Source organism: Podarcis gaigeae (genome assembly GCF_964106915.1).
Source record: "Podarcis gaigeae genome assembly, chromosome: 2".
Taxonomy (NCBI): Eukaryota; Metazoa; Chordata; class Lepidosauria; order Squamata; family Lacertidae; genus Podarcis; species Podarcis gaigeae.
Window position 1 is genome coordinate 56,159,507 of NC_139679.1, and position 20,866 is coordinate 56,180,372.

General features: G+C 40.9%; 1 protein-coding gene across 10 annotated transcripts in view; it reads right to left on the reverse strand.

Moving 5' to 3' along the window:
• Positions 1–8,468: 8,468 nt before the first annotated feature.
• Positions 8,469–20,866, reverse strand: part of ARHGAP26 (Rho GTPase activating protein 26) — a 199,368-nt gene continuing 186,970 nt past the window's right edge. For all 10 annotated transcript variants that reach the window (XM_083728263.1, XM_083728262.1, XM_083728256.1 and 7 more), the window contains 2 exons: positions 17,392–17,483; positions 8,469–10,691 (listed from right to left, as the gene is read on the reverse strand). In XM_083728263.1, the coding sequence (XP_083584389.1) occupies positions 10,603–10,691; positions 17,392–17,483 (181 nt within the window). In that variant the 3' untranslated portion in view covers positions 8,469–10,602. The remainder of the gene's footprint in view (positions 10,692–17,391; positions 17,484–20,866) is intronic.

The following is a 20,866-nucleotide window of genomic DNA, read 5'->3' on the forward strand; positions in this document are numbered from 1 at the left end:
GACCGTGGGCTTGGAAAGGTCACTGGCTCCGCTGTTTGCTTTATGCTCTGCACTTTCTGCTTTGTGCGCTGTCGCCTCTTTCCTTTTTCCTTTTTGATAAGCAATTAATAACGCAGATCAAACCAGAATGTGGTGTTGGCGTAAGTTCAATGAAGATTCACATACGGCTGGTTTAAAGAGCCCCTCACAGGAATACCTAAAGTGCTCTTTAGCATAGGTACATAAAATACATCTAAGAACAGAAGCAAGAGTAACAACTCAAGAGGTGGCTGCTCACACACAGCTTGGATGGCTCAGGTTATCCACCTGCACATCACTCAGCTATCACCCCAAAGGAAAATGGGTGATTTTCAGGATTCCACGCTTTTAGTCAATGCAGTAGCGAGGACTCAAATGTTGTTTCTTTGCATGAACATGCAGAAAAAGAGGGGGTGGGGAAAAGGAAAGTAAAGAGGTCGGGATGACTCCAAATATTTGTTTACACCTACTGCCCACATAGCTAAGCTCTCTCCAGATGTATTTCTGGAGGAAGAAAATGTCATTACAGTTTGTTTTAAATATTTCCATAGCTGGGTAAACAGACTATGTCACAGACAGATAGCTGCCAGACGTCACTTGCGAGGAATGACCTGACCAAAAGTGGAGCAATGAAGTCATTCATCACAGGGGAGACACACTTCTTTCCCAAGTCCTTAACAGACAGCACTATGTGAATGACATTCATTCCACACAGATTCACCACACGATTCTTATGATGAGCAAATGAAAAGGTAGCAGTAGAGCACAGGTTAGCATTTACGCTTGGTCTGCCTAGAGGGCTCCTGCCAACTTTATTTTCAGTTTCACAAAGGCTGGCTGTGGGGCCAACGCAGATAATTTTACAATCCCAACTTTCTTTGTAAAAGGACTGTTACAACCCGGAAAGCTCTACAGCCCTACTGAGGGCAAATAGCAGCATTGCTAGCATAGGAGCCAACTCCTAGGAGCCGAGGGGGCTCTACCCGCCCCAATATAATATTTGAGGGTGCCAGGCAGCTGAAAGTTAATGGATACTGCCATTCAAATGATGTGTGTGCACTGTGTCATGGGAAGGGCTTACCTGCCCCCACTCCACCCCCATTATTTTATTCAAGTTGGCACCCCTGACTGCTAGTGAAAATCTCCCTCAAGGAAATTTCTCTTGATTCTTCAAACTCTGTTGTCGCTTCACCCACTCCTTCCCCAAACAGGATTGTCTCACACCTGCAGGAGACACTGCAATTATATTCAGGATATTCCAGGTTTATGGGAAGTGCCACAAGGCCTTCTGCTCTTTGGAAAAATAAATCTCTTATGTGGAAATTGATTGATTGCTCAACTTTCTTTTGTTGTATTTCCACAGCCAACATTATGCAAAGGCAACACAAGGAATCTCCATCTTGTTTTAAGCTTTTGGCAGTCACAGCTACATAGAAGCACATTATAGGGTACTTCCAGATGCGGGTTTGTTGTGAAATCTGTGCTGTTCGTGCACACAAGATTTTGCAGCTTCCACATGCCATCATCAAAATACCAACCTGTTTAATTTTCAATTTTAATGTGGATTTCTCCATAACAATCTGCAGTCACTGCTGGTGTGAAATCTCCTTAGTGCTGCCTCTGCTAACTAGGTGCTTTCTAGCTGTTTAGACTACAATTCCCATCATCCCTGACCATAGGCTATACTGGCTGGGGCTGATGGGAGTTGTAGTCTAACAACATCTGGCAGCCAACAGGTTGGGAAAGGTTGCATTAGTGCATTTATTTGGTTCATGACTTGTCATATAGAATCAGAATTGTAGAGCTGGAAGGGACCACAGGAGTCTTCTAGTCCAACTCCCTGCAACAAAGGAATCTTTTCCCCAACATGGGTCTCGAACCCAATGACCCAGAGATTAAGAGTTTCATGTTCTGCTGACTGAGTTTCCAGAGGCTGGCCTCTAATGCCACTCTCTCCTGTTTGCTCCTCACTTAAAAAACCACCATTATTTTTTGCAGTCCATATAATACAAGCATGTCTGTTTCCATGAACTGTTGCATGCAGAAAGCATGTCTGAACCTCATCAACAGGAGCTGTTCTCAAAATCTTCATACAGTGCACATGGGGATTACCTCATAAACAACGATCACAGTACATAATCTAACTTTAATTAACAACAACAATAATTCTGCAATGGTTTTGTGCTACACTTCTGTATCATCATTATTATTCATTACGATCCAAATGGAAACAGATATTCCTCCCTATCCCAAAAACACAAGTCTCCATTTTGTCCATTGTAAAATATGATAAATAAGTTTGGCAATATTTGTTCTTGGGCCCTTCAAATGTATGTGGGTTTATTAAAAAAATAAGGTGCAGCTGCACAGGTACAAACATATCTATGCACATACCCAGAACACAACAATGCAGCAGAAAGTAGAAGAACAGTGATTGAGGGCAAAGAGGCGGGGAACACACACCTCCATCCACTATAGGAGCCAACTCCTAGGGGCCATGAGGGCTTTGGCCCCCACAATAAAATAATTGAAGTGGCTGGGCTCCCACAAAGTTTATGGGCATTCCCATTCAAATGAGGTGTGTGCACTGGGTCATGCGATTGATTATGTGGGGTGGGGCTTACCTGGGCCCCCACAATTTTATTCAAGTTGGCAACCCTGCCACCCACTGATGTGCAACAGTAATGAATATGTGGAAGCACAACTAGACTACTGAGTTCTAGGCCTAAACATTTTTGTAGGCCTAGTACATAGGCATACCTTTCTTGTAGACATACACAGTACCATCCCAAATACTCTCTCTCATGAATCACTAAAGAAAAGCAGGCTACACAAGGATACAGAATCCCAAGGACATACATGAATAGACTAACCTACCAGGTCCTCCTTTTACACCAGGGCACCAGGCAAACAATTTATCCTTTGCACAAGGGTACCAGGCCCTTACAGAATCCTTCATTTGCACAAGGATAGAATAGACCAATGTACCAAGCAATCAACAATACCTCATTTCACGGGGAGTCCCAGGGATGTAGCAGCAGGGTAGATCTCAGTCTGGCCAAGCTATACTGCACCTACAGCATTTTAAGCCTTCATCAAAGTCCACCCCCCTCCTCTACTCCAGCTCAAGCCCTGTGTTTTTTAAACTACCTTCACCTGTCTTGATTATTACTACCTTCACCTGGCTTGGGGGTTTCTAGGCCAACAGGCAAGCAAAGTAATTAACCTACACCTGGGTTCTCTCTACACAAGAAGTGCTCCTGCGAGCAACCAAGTCGGCATTAGAATCACTGCTGTTGAGTTTATGGTGACAGGAAGGGTTAATTGTGCAAGGCCAGCTACAGCTCCTTGATAACAATTCATTTTCCACATTGCTATAAGAACACACTCCAATCTCATGGGTCAGGGAAAGCCTGAGTAAGTAAGTGTATGTAAGTCTTTACAAGCCACGTGAAGTGTAGGTTGTGTAACCTGAAGAGATTTTCTTGCCACCCATTCCCATTTCTCACATTTTCAATTTAATTTACATTCCCTTCAAAAGTAAAGAGGTGGTTGTGAACGGAAATTCTTACATTCTCAATGAAACAGCATATTGTGTATTGTCGTGGCCTACAATGAGTGCTGAAAACTCTCAAGGCAAAGAGCTCCTTTGGGTGTTTATCTGAAATTAAGATTTTACAATTTGCCTAGCACTAACCATTTGTGCTTCTTGGGCCTCTAGCATTCTTCCACACCTGTTTTGTAAGCATATCAGCTTGGCATTGACAGATAATTTCTTATACAGCTAAACTCTATGCACCACCTTTATCTTCAAGGCCATAACACGGTACATCTAGAGATTGTAAGTAATGTGAAGGAGATTATGCGCTGAAATATTTTAGTTGATATTTTAGATTGTAAAACGATATTTTATCTATTGATTTGTTTTACCTTGTGGGCTTATAGCCGAATAAAGTATTATCTATCTTCTTATACAGAAAATATTTCATGGGGAGAGTTACTCTTGTTTTGAATTGGAAGTCCACATTAGCTCTGGTGTACTTGTTTTCTGTAACTCATATTTGGTCAACAACCCTAAACACACTTGCTTATAAGTAAATTCCTCTGAAATCAATGGAACTTCCTTCAAAGATCATGGTTAGCCCGACAGTTGTATCTACATTCAGGCAGGACATGTTATTAGCATCACCAGGCAGTGCCACTTGAGCTTTCTGTGTTGATGACAGGTACCTCCCGTGTGATGATTCATGTTACCATGATGCTGGCATGGTAACACATTCCAATTCACTGCTCTAGGAAAGGTGGCAAGTTTGTTGATGCTGTATCTTGGGATCATTTAAGCAACTGGGACCAATATTCTTGTCCTCATCTCCTGCAAGGATGGGTACAGCTGAACCTCAGCTTGTTGTGCAGGTTTGTGAGGATTCGAGATCATGAATAAATTAGGCTAATCTTTGAAGAAAACCCCTGGAGAACCACTTTTATTGACCAGGGATTATGATTCATTATAACAATTTGCAGCGGGGTAGTTGAGACCACTACTGCACCATCCGAACAAAGTGTCTTTGTGGCGCCTTAAAAACTAACTCATTCATTAGGGGAAAGTTCATAGTTTAGTGGTGCATTTTCTCCTTTTATGCAGATGTTCCCAGGTCAATCCCTGGAATCGACAGGTAGAGTTGGGAGAGATTCCTGCCTGAAGTCTTGGGGAATGAGTCAGAAATGCATGATGCTACTTCTAAATGGCAAGTTGGGCTCTCTTTACATGCATGGCGTAAGCCCTTCCCTAATCCATATAACTCTGGCTGAGACTTTCCTTCCTGACAACATTGTGAAAGAGAAAGAGAAGGAAGAGGGAGGCGGCTGGGCTCCCCCCCCCCCCTTTTCAGTCCACTGATGCCATGCTACTTTGCTTCACGAAGACTTGTGTATCAGCCAGACAAAAGTAAAATAATAAACGGCTGGGACCACTCATATTTATGATCAGCTCATAGTTATGGTTTGAGAAAGTCAGACTGCAAAAAATAAATGCTGTTTAACAGCAATAACTTTACAAGAATGGTAATGTATTGGAAGTACTAAAGAAAACGAAATCCGAACTTTCACACACTGGTACTTCCTTGCAAATGTGTCCAAAACGAGCATTTCTGTGTTAGAATATGCATGTATTAATCTGAGCATGTTATGGCATTTTAATGAGAACTGAAAACAGATTTCTCAGACTTGTATCTATTAGAAGTTCTTAGGAATTAGAAGTTCTTAGGAATTATGGAACATGCACCTTAAGTTATTAAATGTAATTTTATACTGTAATTATGTGATATTAAAATTAATGGTTTTAAATTACCAATTTGTTATTTAGCCAGTAGGATTTTCTCTGGATACCTTCCTCGTCTAAAACTGCAAGATAATGAAGGCAAAGTTTTGATTAGTCATAGTGTTACACATAAATATTTGCATTTTGGGGAAACTGCTGTGAAGAACCACAAAATATCTACTCAACTTACAAAAATAAATCCTCAGTAACTTACTTACCAAACAGCCGATTGTGTTGATTTTGGCACGGTGTTAGCATTAATCCGCAAAAATATGTCCACATGAAAAGGTGAAACAGCCAAGGCTGCCATAAAATTTTTACCTGGAAAAATATTTGCTCAGACAGTAATGCTTCCAGTCATAACTCATGCTGCTGGTTCAAATTTTATCAGGACACAAATGGCTGAAAACATTTACCACCTTAGTTGTGTGTGTTGCCCTTCCTTAGTAGGATCCAGGTGCAGAACTATTTAAAAATCTGAGGGAGAAATAGTACATTCCTTACCATGAATTTCCTGTTCTCTGTGGCTACAGGAGACTATGTCTCCTCAGAACAGGAGACAAGGCCAAACTTTTGCATTTTGTCCTCCAAAGGATTTTTGCTACCAGCACAGACCAGGCTGAAAAGAGCTGAAGAAACCCCTCAGCCAGCTACCTGTGTGTGTGTTTGTGTGTACATATGTATGTACATGTGTCAGTAGGACCACTCAGCCAAAAGAAAAGAAGAGGGCAGGAGGGAAGGGAAAGGAGCCTCCTGAGTCTCCCTCCCTCTTTACATGCAAAACAAGGCAGAAGTTTGAAGATGTGTTGGCCCAACATCAAAATCAGTGCTGAGGATAACCTTCAGGGATTCAGAGGGGATAGCAATTAATAGCAATATATTACTTTTTCCTCACTAGGCGGCATTCTAAATTCTTGGTGATCTCCAAGCAGCCATGAGTGGGGCAGGCACAGTTGTAGATGGACACAAGGAAAGATGCCTCAGGCACTTGAAATGAAAATAAGAAAGCCGTATCTTGATTTAACTCCTGATAATATAATGCGTTGCTCTTTCGCTGCTCAGCATACAATGAGGCAGAGGGAGAGAGGGAAGCATTTAACACTGACTAAGAGGAGCTACCTTTCAGCCAGGACTAATTTTCCCTCAATTTCTATCACATTAGACAAATAAAATGCCTGCCTTGGGTGTCGAAACCCAAACACTGGAATGTTAACTATGTTCAGCTTTGTTTTCAAAGTGCTTTGTTCCAAATGTTATATTTCAGTAAACATGTGACATACAGTATCTGGGGGTGGAGGGAGAGGGAGACAAGAAATGCCAAAACTACCATAATAGCGTGGCAGTCAGAGCTAAATTTCCAGGGGTTTTGTGTGTGTGTGTGTGTGTGTGTGTGTGTGTCTGGCTGCCAAAAACCTAAGCTACCTTCCCCAAATATAAGATTGATGCTTAAGGCACTGCCATTCTGAATTAATTTTCCTAAGGGCTCTTGTGATCCATAGACTTGAGGGGGAAGGGGCACATTTGAGTTTTTTGCTAGCTAATACATCCTATTTGCTAGCTAATACATCCTATTTACGTATATTTCTCTGTCCTGTGCCATTTAATCTGAGGGCCAGATTTACCTCAACTCCCCGACTGTGAAATCTGGGATCTGATGAACAGATGATTTGCAAGGCCATTCCATTGTTATTATTTCTTTAAGAGCCCATGGGGTTTTCATTCTTCACTTGGTTTCAATGTGTATTGTGTATCAACTCCCAAGGGCTTCATAGTTTTGGTTTTCAGGCTGGATCGCTGACAGGGAATTCAGCTGGAATATTTCGTAGGTTTCTTGGACATCTTATACATATGAAGAATGAGGCACTGCAGTTCTGAGGTGTTAGAATGGATGGCACCTCTTTAGGCTACAGGTAGAGGATGCCACACCTTTGAATGCTCATCTGCATGCAGAACCCCCACCATCCCCACCTTATCTTTCAGGGGTTTAAAAGGAGGACTACGTTCTCTCTCCTGGATATGCTAATTCTCTATTAGCGGACTTCTTGTTGTTTACCTTGGAAGCCTAAAGCGGTACTATCCATTCTACCATGTCAGGATTCTACTACCTCATTTTCCTTTAACCACTGACCACACATGAGTTCCTCTTTTGAAAACCCTCTGCACCAGACCTGCCAAGCGTCTCTGCACTTTCAAGCAAGGACTCTTGATTTACTATGCGCCAAGAACATATTAAAAAGAAAAGTTCAAAATGCTGTTGCTTGAAGACATTAGGTATGCTAGTAACTTGTAAGAGAGAAGAAATTTCTTACTTATTAAAAAAATGCAGGAACCAATACGTTTCTATGTAAAAAATAAAATAAAAAAATTCTCTCCTCTGGGATGGCAGTCTGAGGTAGAACAGTATGTTATATGTTGTTCTAAGGGGTTTTTTTTTTTAAAAAAAACTTAACATACACACAAACCAGCTTCTGAGGCTGCACTGAAGAAGCCTGAGTCCTTAAATCATCCCCGCTTGTGCTATTTTGCTATTGAGAGTACCTGATCCCATCAAGCTGCTTTTACCCCCAATGCATAGTGTTTGAAGTGTGAGGGAAAAAAGGAATCAGAATCATAGGGATTGTAAGGGTAGTCTCTCAATTATGTCCACCTGAAAATAAGTGGGCTGATGTATTGGGAGCGGGGAATACAAGTACCTGCACTTATCTCCCAGCAGCAATAAAAGCAGCTTGGTAGAGAATTTCAAAAAATAAAAAATAAATACACTAGTTATAGCATCAGAGATTGCATGGCTGTGTGCTTGCTTATTAAAAGAGCACAAGAGAGAGTGTTAGCTGGCTCAGACGTCACAATAAACCATGGATAGGAGGAGCAGGTGTATGGAGGCTTCAGACACTTGTGCTGCCCCCTCCTCCTGCAGTACAGAAACAAGAAGTTCAAAAATTCTCTCTTCTGCTTTTGATTAACTACATCTTGTCATGCTGTCAAATCAAGCAAACTGTGATTAATCATAATTATGATTTGGTAGAAATAAGCCCGTGTCAAGCAATGGGATTGGCTTGTTTCAATAATGTTAAGATTAACCACAGCTTAATGTTCAGATGAACTCTTAAGGAAAACCCCAGAGATGAAATAGTGCATTCAATACGTATATTATTTGTTCAATAAACACTAGAGCTTCGAAATGAACAAAACACAATAGAAAAATACACTTACTACGCTCCTTCAAAGATGCCTAAAAATATGAACAAAAATGGAAGATGTGCAAAAGCTGCTGCCAGCTATAGGTGCCAAAATGAAGGAGACCAGGAAAAGTCATTTTCTCTAACGTTAGTGTGTAGATTTGTGCTTGCCTCTGCACCTCTTGTTAAATATGTTTAAATGCTGACTGAATACCTAGTTTATTACACTTCTGTTAAAAATCAGAATATATAAAAACTTTACTTCACAATATTTCAAATCATCATATTTACATCTCAAATTCAAAACAGTCAGTGAAACATACAGCAATGTGAACACTCAAGAATTTAAGATTAAATTAAAAAAAGCACACAAACATTTTAAAGCAGAAGAAGTCTATGGCCACTGAAATATGATAGTACAGCAGCTGGGGCGTGGGGCAGGGAAACCATAATTTACCAGGAAGTGCCAGTTTTTCTACTTCTGCAAGTGGGCCAACTTTTCAATTTCATCTGAACACAGTCAAAACTTTCTATTTCTTTTTAAAGCAAAGAAGAAGAAGAAGCATGGTATCTGAAAAGTTTGGCTTTCAAACCATGTCATTAAGTGTAAATTCTACAGCTATGCAGACAATATGCAAAGCAACTTGAGAGCAATTTAGGGAAAGGGTGCATCTTTCCCAAAACAGGTATTTCACTGAGAAAGGCATTACTGAAAGGCATCAATGAATAGGTGAAAACATCAATCCTAATACTTCATATATGTGTGTTTTCCAGATTTTTCACTCAACTGCGCAATAAATACAAAATTCTAAGGTAGGTGACTGTGTAGAGGAGGGGAAGGGAACCTGTGGCTCTTAAGATGTTGCCAATGGGCAGGGATGATACTTGTAATTCAGTGGCATCCTTAATGCTAAAGGTTCCCCGCCCCGTGTATCACACACACACACACACGCACACACACACACCAGGCTACAAAGCAAGCAAGGGACATAATGACAGAAAGTATTGCTGTGAATGACAGAAGCTGCCCACATCAAAGAAATAAGAAAGGCCCAAGTGCACAATAGGCTTTGGATGCTTGTTTCTACAAATTTGTGCTAGTAAGTGTCAAGAGAAGGACAGCAAGTCAGTCTATGTGCTATTCTACAAAAGCAACTCCTTGACCTCTAAGAAGGAAATTCCTGTTTGAAGAGATTGCAGATATTTTAGTCTTAGCCATTCTGTTGTTGTTGTTTTTTTAAAAAAGCCTTTATGAACTTTGGTCCAAAACATTATATTCTTCATATTGCTGATGGATATTTTTTGGGATCCCAGTTGCTACACACACTCTAGAAAAACATTCAGATTCTGTTGTGTGTCTTGCTTGGACATTAAAAAGTTAAAAGCATTACTGTAATGCAACTGCTGTATTGTTTTTGGTCTATGTAGTGAAGCAGTTCTCATTATTGGAATTATTTATGTGTTGATTGCTGTCCAGGATGGCTAATCTCTGCAGAGGAAAGCCATTAGTGTTGATGTACATAAACATTATTTTCACCTTCTGAAGATAAAAGGAACAGACATGGTTTCCTCCAAGCCTATTGGAGGTTTATTTTGGCCAGCTAGAGGAAAGTGCAGGGGGGTCTAATTTTTGTTCATCTAGCATTCCCTGGGTGTTACCCGAGAGGGCACCCGCAATGACTTTTTGTGATTTTGTGCAAGTAATTCCCGTTAAATGGGGCTTGGTATCAAGCAAACATTTTAAGCCACATTTACACACACACACCTTGCTAATATCGTGCCCTCTAAAACAAAACACAATTTAGAAAGTGGGTGCTCACCTTTTGTAGAAGAGCGGAACCATTTATGCTGAAGTTCCTCCCCCTCCCCCTTTCACATCCACCATTTCCTGCAGTGTCTTTGTACAAACAATGCATTACATAAGGAGCAACATACATTATTTACATAAACATTCATCTGAACAGGCACCAGAGTCCTTCACCTTTCTTTTCACAGTGGCAAACAGCAAATGATCTACAATACTCTAATCGGCAGTTGTCATGGATACCATGTAAAGTTCAGCAATGTTGTGTGTGATTGGGTCCATAGTTATAGAAACTCCACATAGTTCTCAGGGATCAATCCTGTTTTTCCATTCAAGGTTCCTTCCAACCAGCCAGGCTCTTGAGATGGATGAACTGAGAAGAGAGTTGAAGGTTATTAAGTCTATAAATCCGAAACTTTAAAATAGAACTAGAATGTTGACTAACTTTTATATTTCCTGTTCTTCCTGGCCGTAGGAGTGGGATGGATCCTCATCCTGGCCACAGAAAGAAAGGGTTACCCTCCAATTAAGTCTTCCTCTCAGAGGAGGGGCTCCACATAACATGCCTGAGCAGTGCACTTTCCAACCCCAAACAGCAACTTAGCAAACCTATTACCTGTATGTCTAAATATTAAAGGTTAAGAAAGAGCGAGGAAGATAGTTGAGAGACATCCCTGAATGTCTCTGCTTAACCCTATCCATAAATCAGCTAACTGAGAGAAGAGGGCACTACTGAAGAATGAACCAGACTACCCTGAATCTACCAGGAAGAACAGAACATTTATTGGTCAGACAACATTCCATTTTCCACCCCTAGTTTCCAGCAATTTCATCCTCAAGGGGATACAGCCACCCCTGGCCAAAAAATCCCTCTCTCCCAGAATACTATGAAGTGCCACATCCTGTGTTAACAGAGAGACTTCTATAGTGTTTACAATCACTGTTGGGATTGCGGATTACATAGGAGGAGGAAAAGAAAAGTAGTAGTGAGGGTGACAATGGATATGATCAAACATGCATATGCATTTACGCTCTGCTTCAGTAGGAGGCAAGGACTAAGGGGTTAAAGTCTCTGGCTTCATCTCTCTCCCATCTCTTGCCGAAGAGTCTAAATGTTTATGGTTCCCCTTGCTCATTTCCCTTTTCTGTAGTGCTGAGGTTTCAAATTCCATCTTTCTTCCCTTGTGGCCTATTCCTCAGCCTAAAATTTCCTTCCATATTATCTTGCCTAGAATTCATTCCCACAATCTTCTTGTCCCCACCCTCCCCACCCTTTTCTTTTTTTAAGCTCTCTATGTTTATGTAGTTAACAGACATTAGGAAACTATATTCCTGTTTGTGAAAGCCATCGTGATGACAACAGGGTTACATAAGCCTGGTCATACATTCTAGCTCACAGGAGGAGGAAGGAAGAAGGAAGGAAGTATTATCAAGAGGCCATTGCTGTTTCTGTGCAGATAATGCAAAAGCCACTCTGGGGACTGAACAGGGCTTTATGGGGAGAAAAAATCTGGAAAGATAACCTTCAATACTTAAGAAAATTAATACACTTATTCTCTTTCTGGCTTGCTCATTAATGGGATTTCCTATGCTCGACTCTGGCAAAGCCTTTCCTTTACTGATTTAAACTGTAAGCTGGCAATAGAAACGAGGACAGCCCCGAGATAACTCCTCCCCCCTGCAAAAAGATGTTTAGGGTAGTGTGGGTTCCAGGCCAAACTTCCACAAAAGAATGCTATCAATATATATACTTTGGAGCAAGTAAAAAGTTAACAGCAAAAGTGTGGCACTTGAACTTGAGTTGCTCACCCGCGTGCAATCGTGTGCAATTTAACCACCCCCATTCCGCTCCTCGCCCCACTCCCGTTCTGCCCTTTTAGTGACATCTTTTATGATGTTTCTGGGTCAATTCCGGGTTTGGCGCTGTGTGAGTTTGCACAATTGTACACATATTGATCATGCCTAAAACAGGGGTTGGTTGTATTTGGTTCCATACCTAAATCTGAGGTTGGGGATTACGTTAATCTATCAAATGAAACACAAAACTGCCTGAGTAGATTTGAACATGATTTTATGGCAAGAGATGAGAGGCCAGCAAAGTAATAGTAATAGTCCTCTTCCTCCTCCTTACTTTTTATTCTGCCCTTCCTTGAAGGAACTGAAGGCAGCAACCATGGTAGAAATCCCACCATATTATTTCCTCCTCACCCGATTGCATAGGTTCATAGAATCATAGAGTTGGAAGAGACCACAAGGGCCATCGAGTCCAACCCCCTGCCAAGCAGGAAACACCATCAGAGCACTCCTGACATATGGTTGTCAAGCCTCTGCTTAAAGACCTCCAAAGAAGGAGACTCCACCACACTCCTTGGCAGCAAATTCATGTTTGCAAATAACATGTTTTCAACATGTTATCAAAATTTAACACAAATAGCAACCTTACAATGACAATGGATTTATTATAACTAGAATGGTTAGTATCAAGGTTGCTTTTACTTATTCATACTCTATATCCCTCTCTCATTTTGTTCTAGCCCACTAATGTGTATGAGGACAAGGAAAATGCTTGCATATGGATTGGGTTGGGGAGCAGGAAGAGGAATTTGAGTAAGTATACCTTTCTGTAAAAAATTCAAGACATTTTATTACAAAACTGAACATCAAAGTCCCTCTAATGGTTAAAAAAGCAAAACAATGAGGCACTTGGGAACAATAGACCTCTAGGTTGGTTTGGAACAGGCTTCCTCAAACTTGGCCCTCCAGTTGTTTTTGGCCTACATTTCCCATGATCCCTAGCTAGCAGGACCAGCGGTCAGGGATGATGGGAACTGTAGTCTCAAAACATCTGGAGGGCCCGAGTTTGAGGAAGCCTGGTCTGTAATTTCTTTCTTAGACTCGGAATACAAATTTACTTTTTAAGAAGAAACAGTATGCGTATCTTAGGGAAAGTTTTTAAAATATTAGCATTAAGGAAGTTACGTGACACCTCAAAAGACATCAGTAAATGATATGGGCTCATTTGTGCTGGTTCTGTCTTATACACATGGCTAAATTTCTAGGGGTGTCAACAGGAAAACTGTATGTACTGGTATTAGCTACACAATCCTATGCATATCTACACATACCGGTAAGTAAATCCCAATTCAGGTCAATGGGATTATTCCTGGATAAACTGCATCCTAAATCAATCAATCTGAATCTATTTCAGGCCTGGGGTTAACTTTCAAGCCCTGGGCACTAATACATGTGAATGTTACCCTAGGGAAAAAAGGCATCTTTCATTGCATTGCCATAACTGCTAAAATTTTCTCCTCCCATGTGATATCTGCATAGTCCTTATTGAACTGCCCTGTCCCTCTTCTTTTTATTTTGTTAAAGACAATTCTTGAGCAGCTACTTGACTCTCCATCTTTTGTTACATTTCTCATTTCATTTATACCCCATGGAATATAAGTGATTTACCTCATGTTTGTGTATATTTTATATTCGTAGGCTAATTCTGCATTCTACAGTTTTTCTCTCCAGACAGTCTCTTCTTACATCCTTAGTCAAATTTACATGTTTGTATTAAAATGATTAATGCAATTGGTTTTTTATTATCCTTTCAATTGATTTCCACATCGTTCCATTATTATATTTAGATGAGAACAGGATACTGTATAGGAGAAGGTCATCTGTATAAATATTGTTAGTATTCTCAACATGTAAGGATTTTTGTTTTGTTTTTTTAAACAGTATTTAGCTTTAATGTCCCCCATCACAGGCAGAAAACTTCAGCTTCTAAGGAAGATAGTAAGAGGGGCGGATGAAATTTTGCAGTTAAATCAAGGAAGGCAGAGAAACATTTAGAGAGATCGTGTAAATGATTTAAAGGGAAGGAGGAACTTGTTGCCAATGCTTTATACTGTTCTGGTCGAATCCTCCAAAAGAGGCAGTATTTCAGGGATACAAGAATTAATGCTCATTCAGGAGCTTATGGCAATGAAAAACTGGTGCATCATAGAATAATCGTCGTAGAGTTGGAAGGGAGCATGAGGGTAATCTCATCAACCCCCCTGCAATGCAGAATTCTTTTGCACAATGTAGGGCTCAAACCCATGACCCTGAGATGTAGAGTTTCATGCTCTGTTGATTGAGCTACACTTGGTCTATGGTATCGAAACAAGTGGCTGTGAAATTATATTGTGTGCTATCCTGTTGTAACCATCTGCTAGTGCAGTGAAGTCCTGCTTCCTTTCTACAGTAATGGTTGCTTGTGCCTGAATTGAGAAAAGTTCTGTGGCTATAGTAGTCACATCACCTACTTACCCTCATGTTCCTCCAGTCAGTAAATGTTGGCGTTATGAGTATGCATATGGAGACCTACCTTTCATGGCTTTTTTGGGGGGGGGGATTTAATACCCAGGTGGCGCTGTGGGTTAAAGCCTCAGCGCCTAGGACTTGCCGATCGAAAGGTCGGCGGTTCGAATCCCTGCGGCGGGGTGCGCTCCCGCTGCTCGGTCCCAGCGCCTGCCAACCTAGCAGTTCGAAAGCACCTCCGGGTGCAAGTAGATAAATAGGGACTGCTTACCAGCGGGAAGGTAAACGGCGTTTCCGTGTGCAGCTCTGGCTCGCCAGATGCAGCTTTGTCACGCTGGCCACGTGACCCGGAAGTGTCTCCGGACAGCGCTGGCCCCTGGCCTCTTGAGTGAGATGGGCGCACAACCCCAGAGTCTGTCAAGACTGGCCCGTACGGGCAGGGGTACCTTTACCTTTACCTTTACCTATTCTGGGATTCTACTCTTGTTGGAGTAGAGAAGATTAGAAGAAGAACTACGTGTTTGCCTGAGCTATGGCAAACCTTACAATTATGATGATTTTTTTCCCTGCAGCTAATGGTTGCTGCCATGGACAGTACCATCATCTCTATCTGCCATATCTTTCCCCTGAAATCAGCTCGCAAACTGGAAGTTCGCATTCGTTGGAGGGATGTGGCATGATCCCGATGTCTCTCAAACTACCTCCAACCCTTCCTACTCAGAAACTGGGATGCCACACAAATGGAAAAAAACCAACAACATTTGTTTGGTACATTATACTAGCCGAAAAATGACCTTTTTGTTTGTCAGCATGCCAAAAATGGGGGGGGAGGGGCGATGACGGACCCATCATCTATAAATGGTAAGTGCGGAAAGGCCCTCAATGCTTACATTTATAAGCCGCCATACAGTAAAAAGTATACAACCCCCTACTGAGTTATTTAAATGTAGGAAGCAACACTGAATAGTTTGCCCATCTTTGCTGTGATCATATGGCAGGCTTAAATAAATAAATAAAACTGAACTGAAATAATGGAAGGAAATTCTGTTGCACCTTTCACTGCATTAAAAACATAAGGAGGTTTACAAATACTTCATTGGTGTGATAAGGTTAAAAACTTTTACAAAAATTAGAGATCTAAGTTAATCAACTCTGTAGTTGGCAAATTGTCATTCTACATGCCAATGTTGCTATTATTATTATTATTATTATTATTATTATTAAACCTAGGGAGGGAAAGGTACTCCTATGCATGGTGATTTGAGCAAATGAAACAAAGAGCATGAAATAACGAACCACTGTTCCCACTGTGAAATGTGAAAAATTGGCTGCTTTTCTCCTGGCCAGAGATGGGATTCTCTTAGAGCTTATGCTGTGTCTTGTCAAAGATAGCAGGGGTTCAGGGTATGCAGAAGAGGTGGGGCTCCCTCTTTTGCTACATACACTCAGTTTGATTAATGAGAAGCAGACTAACATAGCCAGCTTGACTTGCTAACTCTCACACAAGATTATAGCTCCAAGTTGAAAAAGTATGGCAAATAAAAAAATGTGCTTCATTTGACATGATATTTGTCTTGTTAAAAACTATTTTAAAAGTGTTTTCTCTTAATGCGGCAATTATAAAATGCATTTTGCCACATTCAGTAGGTCGACTGCAACATAGTCCTAAGTGAGGTAACTAGGCATGGAATGAGATCCATTTGCACAACAAGACTCACTTCTCCTCTCATCCCCCAACCTGTTCTGGGTTCCCCCCCCCAACTTTTCACAGCATATTTAGGAGGCGTGGGGGCAGAAGAGGGGGGAAGCCCCACTGCGCTGAGTGGACCTCATTCCGTGCACACAACAACTTATTTGAATCTAGTGGATATTATGCAAGTTGTCTCTCAGTGTGGCCCAGTGGATTTTTATCTAGCAACCACTGTTTGTTCAATATAAACAGCCTTTCTCTATTTGTTCTGCTTTTCTGTATGCCTAAGAGCCAGGGGAGAGCAGGCTACTAATCAGCAGAGAGTTCCAAGAATTCTATCTGAAGCTTGCAGTCTTATAAATAGATTCATTCTCTTCTTCAGTATCTTTTGTTTTTGCAAAAATGGTAAATTATGGCCACTTCTTCTCTCCCAGCTCCTAAACTTGGCACTCTTCCTCACTTAAACCTGTTAAGAGTCTCTGTCCTCAAACCCACAGCTACACCTGGTTTGTCCACCAGCCATTTGGTAATTTTCAGTAAGTCTTTTACTCCTCACCAACTGATTCATTAGCAGGTATGGAAAAAGATGACACTGCTAACCTACCCATGTTGAATGAACTGGGCTGGTATCTCTGGTATATTATTATCAATCCAACTGAAATCTCTTCAGTATTAACTGAACTGACAACCTGCAGTTAGAAATACAGCCAAATATTTATGTAGTTGACTAGAGCTTTACAAATTTCAACATCCACAAAATTAGCCATGTTTTCCCCTGCTCATTATTCCCCATTTTCCCACCATAATTGCCCTATGACAGCAGCTCTCTCTTCTCCTTGGGTTCAATTGAGTATTTACCCTTGCAACCCCAAAGATGCACGAATTGGTGTGCAACATATAGTTTTTAGCCCATATGTTCCGAATTAGTAAACATCAGATGGGCAGAAAGATGTAGTCTGTATCACCATTTGTAACAGGATGAAGTCTTATGATTACTCAGTGGGAAACACAAGCCTTCTCTCTTGAGAAATCACCATTCACTCTTCTTTGTGTTATGTAGGACTGGCCACACATGGATACTCACCATTATCAAATATAGTGCCTGCAGTGAAGGAGAGTTCTGAGTCGTGCTCTGCTTTGCAAGCATAGAGTGCTCTGGCTCTGCGGAATGGAGAACTGCAAAAATAATAACAAAAGAATCAGCACGCAGGAAGGTTTGCACATGTTTTCTTTTCGTGTGTGTATGCAGTCTTGAGTATTTCTAAAGTATTTTCTCCTGAAAAATCCTTGAAACGTGGATCAAAACTGCCAGATGGCAAAATGTGGAGGAAAAGATGAAACACAGGTCAAGGGAAAGATAAAAGGAATAATATTCACGATAACACTAAGCATATTTAGAGGATGAGAGAGAGAGAGTGGGGTAACATTTCTTCTCCAAAACCAAGTTTCGTTATTTTGGATTTTCAACATTAACTGCTGCATTTGTCACCAAGGGAAGCCCATGGTTGCCCAATGGAATGAGCAATACTATGTCAGGGAGTGATGGGCAATTAAAAGAAAAGAATTAGAGGCAGAGAAAAGGAATCAACTCTAAAGAGTCAGCTGGAAAAACTTTGTGAGGGAGAGAGTTTCTGATAAGAAACATAATCCAGAGGCCTGGCTCCTGGTTGAGGCTGACGTAACCAAACTCTGCTAGCAATCTTTCCCTGGCATTGTAAATCATTTGAACTGAGGATTTGTTGGTAATTTTTCTCTCTAGCTCAGTTCCAAGACTCCATCTGCTTGAACAGTACAATGCAAATTTCCAACCCCGAGGAAGCCTTTCCTATAGTGATTTACCTGCAGTGGAACCTCCATGCCACAAACCACAGTCCTGCCTACTCACATGTTACAGAGGCTTGAGAAATAAAGCACCATCAATCTGGAGTGGCAGCTGCTAGTTTAAGCCCTGGACATGCTGCCCCATGAGTGATCTCTTTCCCTCAGGGGAAGAGTGGGAGAATGAGACACATTTTCCCCAACAAAGCTCCTGGTCCTGCAGGAGTCAACTGTTGCTGCTGTGACAGTTCTTGGATTTCACCCAGTCAAAAAAGCTTGAGTGAAAGTGATGGCGCCTAGATGAGGCACTCTGGTTGGTAGAGCTATGGCAGCTTCCTAACTGTAACTGGGAGCTAGCAGAAGGTGACGCCTTTCAAGAAGAAGCTTCTAAGCCCTGTTTTCTCAGTCATTTTAGAGAGACCTTAAAACCCAAAGCATTAAATGCCCTTTTGCTTAGAGGGCATTTACCAGTATCATTAATCTGCATTTTAAAGGACAAGTGGACTGCTAAACAGCAAGTAATGTAACCCACCAGAGAGCTCAGAGGCATTATTATTATTATTATTATTATTATTATTATTATTTATTATTATTTATTGATTGATTTTATTAGTTTTTCTTGGATTGAGAAATGTCCCATACTTTACTCCCCCCCCCCATTTTCCACTGAAAAACCTTTTGATCTGGAATTTGGATACACACAATTCCTTCCATTGGTTTCTGATATTTATTTTTTTCCTCCTTGCAGATTAGCCATATGCCTGACTGAATGCATTAACACAGCATTTTTCCCCCATTAGCAAAAAGCACAGTTGTTAAATTTGAGCACCTTTACAGTCTTTGAACATCCTTTGCTGACAAATGCATAAAGGGGAAAAACAGATCACCTGGCCAGCAGCATAATTAATGTTAGAAAATGGTAGAGAAGTTTCATTCCAATCCAGATCAGGAGATCTTCAACGGAAGTTTGTTAAAGCAGCCAACAATTATTGCATATTAACTCTAGTTAAGCAGAACCTCCATCTAATAATCTATCAAGTGTTTCAACTAGAAGGAAGGCCAATGGGGGATCTCCTCCTAATGCAAATAATATATTTCAGGCAAGATTGTCATCTGAGAATATGGTTAAATTCTCCCTCTTTCCTTGCTGTGATCACAATAATTATCACCACTAGTGGATGTTAAAAAAAGAAGTGTATGTTAACAACACATCCTGTTTGGTTCTTGTCTAAATTGAGATTAAACTATGAAAAAACCCTAGTCCTTTTCTGGCACTAATTAGTGATACTTTATCTTTGTAAACATTATCAAGATGGTTAAGAGCCTTAAATTCAACTGCTGCAGCTTCCCCTTGATTAGATATAAAAACTGATGTTTTAATGCACACAATCACTCAAGCACATGACATAACAGCAGAGTGAAAATATATTAGTGTGAATGAATGTTAGGAACAGAAAGCTACATACTGAACATGTCCAGCGATTGTTACAAAGTCTGTAAATCCAAACCTAATGAATGGAAGACTAACCCACCCAGCTAGGACCAAATCATTCAGTGCCTCAAAACTGGGTATAAAATTCACAAGGAGGCAATTTCAAAAGGAGGCACTTTACTAAAAACATTTCCAAGAAAAACATCTAGTTACGTAAAGAGATTGTGACAATTGCAGGCTTCCCCCTTGTTTCCTGTTCAAAGCTTTGAGACCAGGAACAAGACACACTTATTTAGAATTTTTCCCTCCTCCCACAAATTCCCTAATGGAATCTTACCCACCACACCTCGGCAACAACAAATGTCTTAAACAGAACATTCAATTTAGGATTCCTGTTTGAAGACCACATTAACAGGAATATGATAATCAAAAGCAATATTTAGCATTCAGATGGATTCAACGAATAATGGGAAAACATAACACCTGAAAACATTTCCATTGCAATATGTTTCTGTGTGGAAATTAATTAATACAAACCTTGCATTCAAGAGTCTTCCATGAAGGGTCCCTCCCCAAAAATGTTCAGAATACAACATTTTACTTGAGTCACTATGACCAATTATGGCTTATGTGCTCCATGAAACCAACATGTTGGGTCAAGCGGTTTGTCTGGATTTGTAGAACACCCGCAGGAATGAAAACAAATGAGAAGGGGAACTCCACAGAGACATTAAACACAGTTTAGGGAGATGGGAAGCAAAGCCGGCAGGGCGGGGTGCACAGGGGAAGACAGTGCATTAATTGGTAATTAATACAAGTTACAAGAACAGCTTTGAACAATAAATTGCCACTGCCTGGTCCATTTCTTTTTCTGGTTTCTTTTCTTTGCTGTTATCTTAGTGTATGGTGCTGCAATGTCCTCCCTTTCGTGCTGCAGTGCCCTTCATAGACCAGCCTGGATTACCAAGGGCATTAATGAGCCCTAGATCTTTCTGATCAGGCTTCTTCTTCTTCTTTTTTAATTTCTGCCTCTGAGCATGGAACATGGCCAGAAAAGCACTCAGTCGAGTTTTGCCCATGTGACCTTGTACAGTTTATGGGAAGAGTGAGAGATTCCCTTGTGTGCGCACACACCCCAGACTCATAATGACAGCAATTCTGATTATGTTACACTAGATGCAGCCTTGTATCAAATCTAAAATGTGACATAGCCACCTTGTAGGGGTATTTACATTTGCAGATATAAGGCTTGTGAGTGGCTTCCAGTTAAAATTACCATACCCTGGCCAGAATGCATGTGTCTTTTCTG